Source organism: Onychostruthus taczanowskii, unplaced genomic scaffold (genome assembly GCF_017590055.1).
Source record: "Onychostruthus taczanowskii isolate IOZ18803 unplaced genomic scaffold, ASM1759005v1 scaffold82, whole genome shotgun sequence".
Classification (NCBI taxonomy): domain Eukaryota; kingdom Metazoa; phylum Chordata; class Aves; order Passeriformes; family Passeridae; genus Onychostruthus; species Onychostruthus taczanowskii.
The window spans coordinates 45,742-59,064 of NW_024506112.1; the positions used below are offsets into that span (position 1 = coordinate 45,742).

General features: G+C 51.4%; 1 protein-coding gene across 1 annotated transcript in view; it reads left to right on the top strand.

The window, feature by feature from the left end:
- LOC121346567 (E3 ubiquitin-protein ligase RNF213-like) overlaps positions 1-12,675 on the top strand; it is a 44,327-nt gene extending 31,652 nt beyond the window's left edge. Inside the window, exons 41-65 of the mRNA XM_041424482.1 lie at positions 650-770; positions 876-976; positions 1,220-1,399; positions 1,736-1,902; positions 1,998-2,100; positions 2,758-2,872; positions 3,322-3,348; positions 3,592-3,696; positions 3,950-4,192; positions 4,815-4,896; positions 5,460-5,494; positions 5,813-5,907; positions 6,242-6,401; positions 6,715-6,895; positions 7,601-7,692; positions 7,981-8,232; positions 8,434-8,566; positions 9,116-9,199; positions 9,509-9,689; positions 9,800-10,001; positions 10,085-10,162; positions 10,454-10,651; positions 10,920-11,009; positions 11,117-11,295; positions 11,862-12,675. Of these exons, the coding sequence (XP_041280416.1) occupies positions 650-770; positions 876-976; positions 1,220-1,399; positions 1,736-1,902; positions 1,998-2,100; positions 2,758-2,872; positions 3,322-3,348; positions 3,592-3,696; positions 3,950-4,192; positions 4,815-4,896; positions 5,460-5,494; positions 5,813-5,907; positions 6,242-6,401; positions 6,715-6,895; positions 7,601-7,692; positions 7,981-8,232; positions 8,434-8,566; positions 9,116-9,199; positions 9,509-9,689; positions 9,800-10,001; positions 10,085-10,162; positions 10,454-10,651; positions 10,920-11,009; positions 11,117-11,295; positions 11,862-12,015 (3,358 nt within the window). The 3' untranslated portion in view covers positions 12,016-12,675. The remainder of the gene's footprint in view (positions 1-649; positions 771-875; positions 977-1,219; positions 1,400-1,735; positions 1,903-1,997; positions 2,101-2,757; positions 2,873-3,321; positions 3,349-3,591; positions 3,697-3,949; positions 4,193-4,814; positions 4,897-5,459; positions 5,495-5,812; positions 5,908-6,241; positions 6,402-6,714; positions 6,896-7,600; positions 7,693-7,980; positions 8,233-8,433; positions 8,567-9,115; positions 9,200-9,508; positions 9,690-9,799; positions 10,002-10,084; positions 10,163-10,453; positions 10,652-10,919; positions 11,010-11,116; positions 11,296-11,861) is intronic.
- The last annotated feature ends 648 nt before the right edge of the window (positions 12,676-13,323 follow it).

Below are 13,323 nucleotides of genomic sequence, written 5' to 3' on the forward strand. Positions count from 1 at the left end.
GCATTGGAACAGCCATAAGCTGTTCTGGTGCTGCTTTTCTCAGGCTTTGCAAACCTTTCAGGGTTCCTGCTGGGCTCAATTACATACAAAGCAGCAAGAACCACATTTTTGATCTGTCATCTCCTGCAGATTCTCTCTCTAAATTTGGTATCATCTGGTGCATTCCATCTGGGTTCTGGGGATATTTAAAACTCTCCTCAGGTTCCTGTTAACCACCAGTGTCTCCCCACTTCATCCTCTGTGCATAAGGACTCAAAAGATGAGGAATTTCACTGCCTCTTGTGTTTTGGAAGAAAGCCCAGAGCGCTACCCCAGTTTCTCACAGACCTTGTTCAGTTTATTTGAAGTGAAGAAAGTGCAGCTAATTGTGATCGGTATTTTAAAAACTTTTTGAGCTAGAAGTTAGAGGTGTGAGAAAGTATGTGCAGTGCTGCTGGTCCTGCTGCAGTGCTGCCTCCAGGCCAGGCCCTTGAGCCCCTGGGGGAAGTGCTGGAATGTTCTGTCCTTTACAAAATCCTCTCTGGAAAGCCAAAGGACAAAGCAAGTGATAAGTGCAGGAGTGATGTGGAGGGGAGCAGGAGTAGCAGTGAGCCCCTGGCTGCCCTGGTTGCCATTCCTGCTGTGGTGCCATCTTGCTGTCCCCCCCCAGGGCCTGCTGGAGCTGTGTGATTGCCATGGCACTTTTCGTGGAACACATCCTGTTGGGCATCCACTCCGTCATGCCAGAATTTGAGGATTTAGTGAGAAAATACACTTTGCTTCTTGCTGAGGTGAGCAAAGCTGCCATTTCACCTTTTCCTTCTTGAGCTGACCATGGGAATTCTCATCTCAGGTGTTGCAGCTGAGTCACCGGGCCTTGTTCTTTCCCTCTGCAGTGTTTCCAGTACAATTCAGACATGAAGTCTTATCCAACCTTTTCTTTGGTGCTGACAGTGCTGCGCAAATGCAAGGATGAGGTCAGCAGCAGGCTGTACAGGTACTGACACTGGAGCAGGCTGCAGGGGCCAGCAGGGACATTGCCTGTGTTGCCAGCACACTTGCAGCAGTGCTGCATGGGGTGCAGTGAAAGCCAAGGGAAGAGCAATGACCCTGCTTGGTTCTGCACCCTGAGCTGAGCAGTGAGCCAGTTCTTGGTCTAGCTGCAGCTGGACGTCTTGTTCAAGGCTTTTGGGGAGGCAGCACGGAAGCAGCTGTACTCATTGCTGTTTCTGGATTCCAGGCAAGGTCTGGAGCTGTGTCCCATCTGCCTGCAAGAGCCGAAGGACCCCACCTGCCTGCCCTGCAACCACGTGTTCTGCCACAAGTGCATCAGCCTGTGGCTGGTGCCAGCACAGATGTACTGTCCCTACTGCAGGGTTGCTGTGGAGGATGTGGAGTTAACTGTCTCTAAGGAGCTCAGGTACTCCAGTTACCCTCTCCAGCGTGGGAGCGTTGGGTGGGGAGGCTTTGTGAGGAATTCTCAACTCTGAGGTGGTCAACACAAGCAGAGTGGAGGGTGAACTTCGTCCCTCTGGAACTGGACAGATCCTGTCTGTTCTGTTGTTTGAAAAAAAGGGGAAAGCTGCCTTGGCCTCTGTAAAAAAATGCAAATCATAGAATGGTTTGGGTTGGAAGGGACCTCAAGGATCATCTCATTGGGAAGGTTGAAAAGTATCTCCCTTGGGTGACTTTTGCCTGTGTGTGCTCGATTCCTCTGTGGTTTAAGAGGTTCTGTGTTTGCTTTTGCCCCTCCCAGAGCTGCCAGAGCAAAGAAGGCCCTGTTCCAGCAGAGGTGCAATAATTTCTTCATTGATGTGGTCACCACCATGTGCTTCAAGGACAACAAGCCCCCTGAGCCAAAGGTGATCCAGAGCCTCCTGGACCTGCTGTTTGCTCGCAGAGGAACAGTTTCGAAAGACCCAAGTGAGCTCCCTTCACCCTGACACTCAGTCGTATAGAGCTGGATCTGTCACCACCTTCTGTCAACTGCCAAACCTGTCCTTCCCTTATCTCCACAGATGACCCTGCTGTCTACACAAAATTCCTGTCCCCATTTAATGATGAGGTGGATGAAACTCCCATCATCCGCTCTGTGATGCTGAAGCTGCTCCTGAAGTACAGGTGACCACATTCAGCTGAGGGAGGTTAGGCCAGGGCCAGGTTCAGCTCTGTTCTTCATCAAACCCATCCCATTGTTCTCCTCACCTCCCTGAGTTTCGTTGAATCTGAATCCCTTTGTATTAGTCGTGCAGCTTGGCTGGCTTGCATGGGGCTTGTGGTGCAGTGTGAGCAGCCTCTGCAAGGTTTACCTGGCTGTCCCTCACTAACCCTGTGCTGAGGGTGGATGCCTGGGTTCTGCAAGGTCACTGAGTAGTTGCTGTGATCAAGGTCAGTAAAGCAAAACTCCTCATTCATGGAGATTTAATCAGGATTTAAACTGATCTTATGTCTGCTCCACAGACCTCCCCATTCCCACAGCCCTCCCAACCTCCCTTTGCAGTCAGGGCACAAAAGCCCTTTCTCAGGTGTGACCACCTCCTGAAGCAGATGCCTTTTTCCCTGGAAGTGCTCATTGAGCACTGTGGTGATCAAAGCCTGGCTCGTTCCCAAATGTCACCTGCAAAAAATCACAAGAGCTTTTCCATCTTGCAGCTGGATCCAGAGTGACCCCACCTGTAACACAGCCAGCTCTGGAAGCTCTGCTGTGATTTAGAGCAGGGGCAGTCCTGTCAGTATGGCAGCTGTGTCAGGGGGTCTCTCTCTCTCTCTCTCCTGTAGCTTCAATGAAGTGAAAGATTATGTGCAGCATTACCTGTCCCAAGTGGAGCACAGCAGGCTCCTAGAGGAAAATGATAAAAAAGAGCTCTACTTGCTTTTTGTCAACTGCTTGGAGGTAAGAGCTGGGCAAGTGACTTTGTAGTTAAAATCACCATTCGTGTTCTTGCTAAGGGACAGACAGGTAGAGTTTCGCATCCTGGAACACGGAATGTCTGTCATTCACAGTCTGCTCCTAGCTCTAGCTCAGCTCCAAGCCTCGGGAGTGTAGGACAGCTGGGGCACATCCTAAAAATGGTGTTTGGTGACATGGCAGAGGTTTAGGATGAGGGGGCAATGGCAGTGGTTTGGAAGGGTGCAGGGATGGTTTGGAGGGTCAGGGATGGTTTGCTGTGCTTGTGGCAGGGTGGGCTGAAGACTCAGGGTTGGTTTGCTGTTCTTGTGGCAGGGTGGGCTGGAGGGTTAGGGATGGCTTGGGGGCTCAGGGATGGTTTGCTGTGCTTGTGGCAGGCTGGGTGCCCTGGGGACACAGGGGTGGCTGGGTGAGGTTGCTCTGCCACTCACCAGTGCCAGGGGCTGCTCAAAGCTCAGGAGGTACAGCCCAGTGCTCCCTGAGACCCCTGCTGGGCCCTGTCCTCCCTCCGGGTCCCTGCTGGGTTTGCATGGCCCCAGCTCTGCTGTGTCCCTGTGGGCAGTGTCTGTTCCCAGCACCTGGGGGGCCGCTGCTGGGAGGTCACTGGGGCTTGTGCTCAAGCTTTACTTTCCCACCTGCACATCCCATCACTGTAGCTGGGGCAGCTCTGGCCTGTTCCCAGCCACATCTTTGGTTCTTCCCAGGCCTCCAGCAGCCCCCCAGCTCTGAAATCTGCCCATCTGCTCCTGGCTATCTTCAGAGAGGTCACTGCTCTGTATGGGAATCCAAGCCTTCATCCCAAGAAGCAGGTAGGACATCCCAAGCAGCACACCCCCTTTGGCAGCTTGTGGCAAACCTGCTTCATGAGTAAGGAGGAAGGGAATCTGAATCAGTGGTGGAGCAGCTTCGGTTCCTGTGCCCCAGCCAGGGTGATGGCCCGGAGCTGAGCAGGCTGTGGAGGTTTTGGGAGCAGGGTAACCCAGTGTAGGAAGCAGCTGCCAGTGCTCTTTGGGTGGGGGCAGTATTCTGATGGCTTTAACTCCTTCCAATCTGTGCTTTCAGCAAACAAAGGTGATGACTGAATTCATCCAGCGCTCCCGAGTGCTGAATTCCCCCGAGCTGCAGCACTTTGCAGTTGCCCTGGTGAAGAACACCCTGCCTGGGCTGGCTGTGGAGCCGCAGGGCCACAGCCAGCAGAGAGCCCTGCTGGAGATGGCTGTGCACATGGCTGCTGTGCTGCTCTGTGGGCACAGCCCTGTCCTGCAGCCCCTCAGGAACCTGGCCTTCCAGCCAAGCACCATGCAGGTGAGGGCACGGAGCTCACATGCACTCAGCTCATCCTTGGATCTTGCCTGTATCTGCTGGATCCTCTTTCTCAACAGCTCCAACTCACTGGTTGAGCTGTGAAACACTGGGGGGAATTATTTCAGTGCTGTTGGGGTTAATTAGCACACTACCAGTCTCTGGGCTGGTATCTTTTCAAGGCACCTCTCCATCCTGAGCAGGATGAAGCTTTAAATATCTTTGCTGATACTTGGATGAGCAAGGCTGAGAGCAGCTGGCAGCTCCCACTGTGCTGACCTGCCTGCTCAGAGAGCTCTGGCTTCTTGGTCAGGGGGAGAGAGCTGCTGCTCTGCTATTCCTGGCTACCCAAGGTGGAAGGGAACACGCTGGTATGCACCAGGGTGCATCAGCAATGCACTGCAGGATGTCTGGAGAGTGCACATGCAAGTCTTAACAATACTGACAGTTCTAAGAGTGGATTTTCAAAGGTGAATTTGAAAATCTGCATCTGTGTCACCTGCTTGACCTCTGCTCTCAGATGTTTCTTGTTCCCCAGTGTGAACAGAGAACCAGTGAGTGACTGCTACAGGACAGAGCTGATTCCCAGATCCATTTGTGACTGCTTTCCTCTTTCCCTCCTCAGCACTCCTTTCTGCCCACGATGCCCGAGGACATGATGGCTCAGGCAAGGACCTGGGAGAAAATACGTGATCTGCACTGGTATGGTGAGTGCTGCTGGCTGGCTGGGGAAGGAATGCCTTGAGTTTGGAGAGTGAAACTGTTCCAAGTGTGAGGACAAACACACTCCTCAGTATGAGTTATCTGTGGTAAATCCAGATTTGTAGACAGTTTGAGTGGGTGATGCACCAAAGGACATCCAGTGCTGTTTAGTCTTCAGCCTACAGCTGCTCACAGAGCATGAGAGGGCACAAAGGCAACACGAACCTGGTGTGAGAGAAGAACTCTGCCACCTTACTGGCCAGCTTTGTCTGTGCTTCCCACAGCTGGACCTTCCTGCAGCAGGGAATGGGGGGTGAGACCATTCCTGCCCTCAGCAGTAGAATCTGTCCAGCTTTGATTCCTTGTTTCTCAAGGAGAAGCAACACTGAAAAATTCCTTGGCTTCCTGCACGGGCCTGTCAGTCCTTTGGGCTTTGGGATAGTCAGGGCTTTTGATTAGATCTTGAATCATATTTCCTGCTCCAGGATGATGGTCCATAGGAAGGGGAATAACAGGGGCTGTATAAATCTGTCTGAGAATACTGTCCTCTTTGATTCTCTCTTCACAGAATGTGCCAATGGCCACCCCTGCACTGTGGGAGAGGTAAGAATTTGGGACTGGTGGGTATTTAAGCAGATAAAGTTTTCAACAACAAACTGTTTTATTTTATTTGCTGGTTTTAATGTTCTGATGCACAGAGTTCCACTTCTAAACTCGATATTATTGATCATTTTGTCATTGTAATGTAAAATTTAGCATACCCCCAGCATTCATACCACAGATTAGGAAACATCAGGCAGAGGCCCAGTTTGTAGCAGGGTTTGAATTAACCATTTAGAGGTTGGTTTTTTGTTTCATTCCCTTTCTCTGCTGGAGAAGCTGTTGCTCTGGAATTCAGTGTTCTCCTGTTGCTTTTTCCAGTGTGGGCGCCCCATGGAAAAGAGCCGCTGTCCTGAATGCCACGTCCCCATTGGAGGCAGAAACCACAAGCCCGTGGAGGGCTTCCGTCTGTCCAGGTGGGCTTTGCTGCATGGCCTTTGCAGAGCTAAATGATATGGGACTTGCCTGTGGTGCCCTCAAACGCCAGAGGTACCAACCACTTCATGCTGCTCTCTGGAAGTTGTAAGAAAGAGATGTCCAAGCAAGAGCAATCAGGCAGCAAAACCAAAGAAATTTGCTTTTCTGTGCACAAAACTGACTGGAAGCCTCCACTCCCCTCTGGCACTTTGAATTGGCAGCTTTTATGGTGTTCAAAGACATTATGGGTCAAAAAGGCATTGCTGGGTATCAGAGATGTCTTGTGTGGTTTTTGTCTAGGTAAAAAAAAAACACACATGCACTTTCCTACAGGAATCATCAAGACAGAACTCAAACTGGCCACATCCTTGCAGATGTTGAGCACAGAAGGACACTGGGAATATCTGACAGGGGCATGTCCTCCACAGTCTTTGTGCTGCTCCGTTTGCTCACCCACCTGTCCATGCTGCTGGGAGCCTCGAGAGACCCTCAGGTATCTTCCAGAAATGCTTCTAAGTGATCACACAAAACGTAGGGGAACCTTTGTATGCTGCTGGTCCTTTTCATCGTACTGCCAAGTGACCAGGGCAGTCTGTCAGGATGCAAGACCCAAATTCCCTTGGGTCTTTGGGGTTTTTGGTTAATTCCTGCACTTCCATGCAGGCACATCCACCCAGGCCTGCCTTGATGGGCGCAGGTGGCAGGAATCCCACAGGTGGGCGTGCCTGGCAGGACAGAGGTCTGTGTGCTTTATGCTTCCCTGGATGTTTTTGGCTGTGCTCAACTCTTGCCTGTGTTGTCTTTAGTCCCTGGGAAGGATGATCAAGCCAACAGTGAATGATGTGATGAGCTTCCTGAAGCAGCACATTCAGGAGGACTTGGCACAGCTGACCAGGAGTCTGGGGAAGAGTGTGGATGACACTATCAACATCCTGCACCTGGTGCTCAGCAGCTTCCTGCAGGCCCCCCAGCAGCAACAAGGCCACCGTAAGAAAAGCCACCTGCCCTGTCACACCTGGGGCTGTGGTTGAAGAGCTGTGGCCATGCAGCCACCTTGCTGATAAACCCCTTCACCCCTAAACATCAGCAGCTGAGCTGAAGAGAAAAATAGAGAGTTTGAAGCTTATTTCTTACTGTAGGGAGGGAAGAATTTTTGTCTGTTTGCTTCTTTCAGTCAAGTACGTGAGGTTTGCAAGGTTTGGTGCAGTCGATAACTCTGAAAATGAATTATTGACAAAACAACTTCATGACAGATGGGCAGAGCTTGCAGCTCCTGAGCAGGGCTGCTTCCCAGCACAGCAGCTCATTGTGCAATCCCTATTCTGTGCTGCCTCTCAATCACTCCCAGAAGCTCTCTGGGAGAAGAGGGATGGCACAGTGGGGTTCACGGTGGGGTCTGGAGTCACTGTGGCACAGAGGCATTAATGTGTAAATAGCCCATATTTGGAGTGTGGAACTGTCATGGATTGACTCTGGCACAGTGCCAGTGCCCCCATGAAAGGTGTATCCCCCAAAATGGTTGCTGTGAGATGTGACCCGGGAAAGCTCCTGGAAACCTGGATCACTGTGTGATCTTTGGGTGTCACTCTCCAGCTGAACCAAGATACTCAGTAAACTTCTAGCACCTGTGAATATGTGCTTTCTTTTCACTGCAATACTGCAGATGTAAGAGGTGAAATATTCCTATTGCAGGGCTGGTGCGGTTTGAGAGTCTGTCCACCAAGGAGGAGAGAAACAATTGGGAAGAAATTGTTGCAAACACAATTATTGTTCCTGAATTGGAGGTGAGAAATCTGCTATACAGAGTCAGTAGCTGAACCGTTCAAAATCCACTGGAAATCTGATGTGTTGTAATATGTGTGCTACACTTTTCATCTGGCTGTTCCTAAAGCCAGCCCATCCATGGCACAGCTGCAGGTTAAGGATTAGCCATCTTTATTCCACCTCGGGAAATGGGAGCCTGAGACTGGAGTTGTTCTGGGATGAATTTGTATAGCTGGAAAAGTAGAAATGGCTTAGCTCTTTTGAAGGTATTTCACAGCATCTAATAACTTATTATTTTTTAAATGCAGGATTTGGATAAAAAGCTTCTCAAGTTAAACCAACGGATACAAGAGGATGAGAGAATCTTTTCCAACCCCATAGTGAAAATAGTGTATGGGGACCCAGCTGCATTCCTGTCCCAGCTGCCAGGGGACAGCCACATCCACCATTCCAAGATGTGGAGCTGCCGCAGGAAGGTTTCAGTGGAGAACCTGAGCCACGTTGTGCAGCAGAAGAATGCCAAGGACACCGTCCCTCTCCTCTGGAAGTTCCTGCAGAAGGTGGGGCTGGCACAGGGTTGAGAGCCTGGGATTGCCCAGGACTAAACCATGTTTGGATTATCTCAGTACTTGCTATGATCTTGAGAATAAACATGGAAGATATTGTTGTCTTTTAAACATTTAAGAAGCAATGCCATAAAAGTATTCCCAACTGGTTTGTCCGAGCATAGCCTTACCCACAGGTTCCCATTCCTCTTCCAGGAAAGTGAGCTGAGGCTGGTGAAATTCCTACCAGAGATTCTGGCTCTGCAGAAAGATTTGGTGAGGCAATTCCAGAACACAGTAGAGATCAAAGACTGCTCCATTGGGGAATTCCTCAGGGAAACCCACTCAGGTGAGGAGACTCTGCCAAAGTTGTAATTGATGAAACAGAAAATGCTGGATTGTCTTGTGAAGGAGAAAACTCTCCTTTTCCTTTTAATTCTCACCAGAATGAACTGGAGACTTGAATAGGGTTGGAAAAGTTACCAGATGACTTTAAAGGGAATTAGGTACAGGAGATTTTTTATGAGGGGTGGGAGCTCTGTGCAGTGCAGCAGTGGTTCTTTTGGCATTTTAAGCTCAGCCCTAGAACAGGGCTTGCCTAAAGAGCAATTACTAATGTTTTTAAGTACTTATGGGGAAGTACATAAAGGTCATGCGGAATTAGACCAAGGGCCAATCCATCCTTGTGGCCTGGGCCAGGAGCAGACAATAATAGAAAATAACAAACTGAGCAGATGACTCCATTTGATACCTTTAGAAAGGTGTTTGGCATCTGATTAGTCTCTTGAGCAGTTGGAGCAGCTGCCTGGAGTTCAGTGGTGTGCTCTGAAGATCCTTGCATTGGAAAGTTTCACCAGGAAAAGGTGTTTGATGGATTTATCTTTCTGTTGTTTCTCAGGTGTGATGAGGGAGCTGTTAGAGAGGAGAGTGAATGTGTTTCTGTCTGTCTGGAACAAACTGAGAAGCTCCCTGCACACCAATGGTGAGCAGCTTCTTTCCCAGCCCTGCTCCTCCACTGCTTCTTGTTCTGAATTCAGGTTCCTCCCATCACTGATGCTGGGGCATATCCTCAAAACTGGGCTTGGCCATTGAATTTTAAGAAGGGGAGGGATTTGTTTCCCTGTTGTAGTATTCTTACCTGAACTTGTCCCCTTTCTCACCTGAACTTGTTCCCCTTCGTGCTTGTCCCTAATCCTGAGCCCGCAGCTTTTCTCAGCTTTGTACCTCCTCCTGCCCTGGCTCAGCCTGGGCTGGCTCTGGGCCTCCTCAAACACTGCTGTCTGTATTTCAGGGGAAATCAAGCTGCCTGAAAGCTACTGTGATGCTGAGCTGAGCATGGACAACAGGCTGGAGGTGCTGCTGCCACGGCGGCAGGGGCTGGGGCTGTGCTCCACGGCGCTGGCCAGTTACCTCATTGGGCTGCACAACGACTTCATATACTCTGTCACCAGAGACACCAAGGAGGATGACAGGTGTGCTGCTGCTCTGCTCCTTGGGCTCTGCTGCATCCCCTGCTCCCTCTCAGGCAGCTTTCCCTGCTCCACAGAGGCGTCTCTGAACACAGGCCCTTTACTCCCTGTAGGTACCTGGTCAGCCCCTCGGAAGTGGCCGACCTGCACCTGATCAGTTACGAGGTGGAGAGGGACCTGATCCCTCTGATCCTCTCCAACTGCCAGTACAGCATGGAGAAGGGAGGGGAGACCTTGCAGGACTTTGATCTGGAGAGGATCCAGCAGCAAGTGATCAGCAAGTTCCTGCAGGGGAAGCCACTCATCACACTAACGGTAGGAGGGGCAGGGCTGTGAAGCCAGGAGGGCACTGGGAGCAGCATTCCAGGCTTCACATCCATGGGTTTCTCTCCTGACAGGGAATCCCCACCCTGGTGTACAGACATGACAGGAACTATGAGCAGCTGTTCAGTGATGTCAAGAACAAGCTGGAGCAGGTGGGTTTCTGCACTGCAGGAAGCAGGGCAAGCACGAAATCCCTGCTTTTCCAAGGGTTTTCTGTGCCTTGCCTTGTCCATCCAAAGGCTTGTCTGCTGATTTCTCAGCATGCCTTGGGTACGTGCAAGCTGGCCTTGTGCTGTCAGTTAGGACTTACAAAGAGAAAGGGAGATAGTTCAGCATTTCACTTTCCTAAATCTGGGCTTCTGTTGTCTTCCTTGACTTGAGCAATTGGAACAGAAAAAGGAATGGCTCTAAAACAGTATTAACTATGACTTTGTGGTTTTCAGAGTGCTCTGCCCAATTCTGTGATGAACATAATCACGGGGGAGCTGCAGTCCTACAGTGATGTGTGTGATGCTCTGTCCCTCACTGAGATTACCCTGGGCTTCCTGGCCATTGCTGGTGAGAATGCTGACATGCTGTTGACTGAGTACATTGAGCAAGTTCTGCAGATGGGGGATCAGACAAACCCTCACGTGCTGCAGGTGAGTCCTGAGGGCAAAGCTCAGATTCTTGTGGGGTAAAATCTGCCCTGGTTTATGCTAAATCCAGCCTGTGTGACAGAGCCCTCTCACTTTCCCACTGCCTATTGTGGTATCAAAAACTGGCTTACTCAGGGCAGATGGGGAAGGGTGAGAGGGCACATGGGGTCCACCCAGGCCAAGGGGCTGGATGAGCTCTGTGCTGAGCACTCCTGGGCAGGGCAGGCTGGGGACAGGCTCCAAGGACATCCCTCACATCCTTCTCTTCCAGGCCCTCAGACGGTGCCAGCTCAGGCACAGCATGGCCCTGTGGCAGCTCCTTTGTGCCCACAAATCTGAGCAGCTGCTACGCCTCGGCAGGGTATGGCATCCCCAGCACCTCTGTGTGACCTCCTTTGCTCTGCTCTGCTCTGCCTGCAGCTGTTCAAATGTGTCTTTGGGTTTTTTCTTCCCTCGCTGCATTTTTAGGATCCTTTTGCAGATGTCAGTCCTGGCTACACAGAACAGCTCACCCCAGAGCTTGTCAAGCTCTTGCACACCTTCCTGGTCCACTCCAGGCTGGAAACCTTCCTGCAGGAGCTCCACGAAATGATCATCCTGAAGCTGAGAAGTGTCCAAGCTGTGGAAGAATTCAAACCCACGTGGAGGTAGGAATTACACACCCAAAGCCACCACAGTTGTTGTTTACTGAAGCTTCTCTGCCTCTGAGTATGCACACAGTGGGAACACTCCCTTGGCACATGCATGTCCTAGGGGACACAGCCCAGGCAGCAGCATTAGGAATATCCATACCCATTTCTGGCAAGTGTCACTTCCATCTCACACAGGCTCTCTTGGAGACACTGCTGGAACACTCCAGGAGCTGCTGTCCAGGGCACAAACACCAGCACTTCTGCAGGCACTTGGATAAAATAGTAACAGAATCACAAACGCATTAAGGCTGGAAAAAATCTTCATGGTGCTCAAGGCCAGCCTTCAAGGATAGGCACACAGCTCTGCACAGGCACTGCTCAGCCCTAGAGCTCAGGTGTGCCCTGCAGCCTCCCCTTGCTGGCCTCTGTGCCTCCACCTGGCTGTTTAACCCTTCTCACTACACACACACCCCCCTGTTCAGTTGTGTATTGAGTATTTTGGGTGCTGCAGTGCACTCATATTGTGGCACTTGAGGTATGCTGTACCCCTGCTGTTCATGCCATTCTGCTCTGTCTTCCAGCCTGAAAGAATCACTCGTGCCTTACCTTGATGCCAAAGACTCTGAATTAGCTGCGGAGCTGGAAGACACATTCCCAGATAAGATTCTTCTGTCTCATGCTGCTGATACCTGGAAAGCAGCTGCTGTCTTCAAGAGGGAGCACAGAGACAGTTAGGACAGAACCCTGCCAGGGAATGCCACAACACCCATGTCAAGGCTTCTGGAACTCGGGGCATTTGTTTGGGGCTTGTTGGTTGTTCTGTGGGTTTGGGGTTGTTGTTTTTACACCTGATGTGAAGAGGAGAGTGGCTGTGGAGGAGGAGTGTGGGAATCTATAAAATCAGAGGGTTTTGGGAAAGCTGCAAAAGGCAGGCCTCAGAGACAGGAGAACTGTGATTAGAGCTAAGCAGTAGCCATAAAATGTCAGCAGAAAAATTACATGAAAAGTAAGGACAAATGGAACAATGGTCTGTGTATTAACGCTTGTCCACAAGAACTCCCTAAGCTGCAGAAAAGTATATCTAGCAAGATATTAGAAAGTTCTAAGCTTAATAATGGAGCTCTGTGCGCTATGTTTTAAGGCTTACAAACAGGTATTGTATTAGAAATAAGCAAGTGTTGTTTTAACCGAAGGTGCGTGCGCCTGTAATGATTTGATGCTACTGTCAGCATGCTTTTGCTTTGTGCGATTGGTCAAAAAACTTAAAAAGTAAGTTGTAACATTAAGTTCTTGGTCTGCTGCCTGGGATGTGAGCTGATGGAATCTTCCCATTGTCATAACCATGTAATGAGACCAATGCTGGAAAATAAAACGGCTCAAGGCACGTTCCTAGCAGTCCTAGTTCGTGATTAGTACATAAGATTCCGGCTGGTGATAGAGGAGGAGTGTGAAATAGCACAGTTCCAGAGCCACTGGAGGAGCATGAAGGACGTTTTTTACAAATCATGGTGCCCTCGTGCTGCGGTAGGGTTGATGTTTTCCAGCCTGCCTTTCTGCGCTGGCTGTACAACCGGCTGCTGCCCAGCGCCCCCGCTGCGGCGGGACCCGCACAGGGAGTCCGAGGGCAGCGGCTCCTTCGCTGCCTTCAGCCCGGCCCGCCTTGTCCCAGCCAGGTTCTCCCCCTCTCCTTCCCAATAAACTCATTCAGCGCCGGCGGGGTGCTCCCGGCTCCTCCCACGATCGGCGCCGGGATCCTTCGGCGCTGCGGGACGGGCGGGCCCGGCGCCGCCATGGCCGCGTACCCCGTCCGGCGGCTCCGCTGGGAGCGGTAGCGGGGCTCGGGCTGGGCCCGGCCGCGCTCGGGGCTGCCCGGCACCGCGTCCCCACAAGGCATGCATGGGCACCCTCGGCAAGAGCCGCCGGTGCTCCCTCCCCCGGTTGGGGTCTGGGAGCTCCCCGGGAAGCGAACGGGGCGCGGTTCGGGACGGGGGCTCGGGCAGGCGGCTCCCCGGAGCGGCCCGGCTCTGAGCGCGGCGGTCCCGC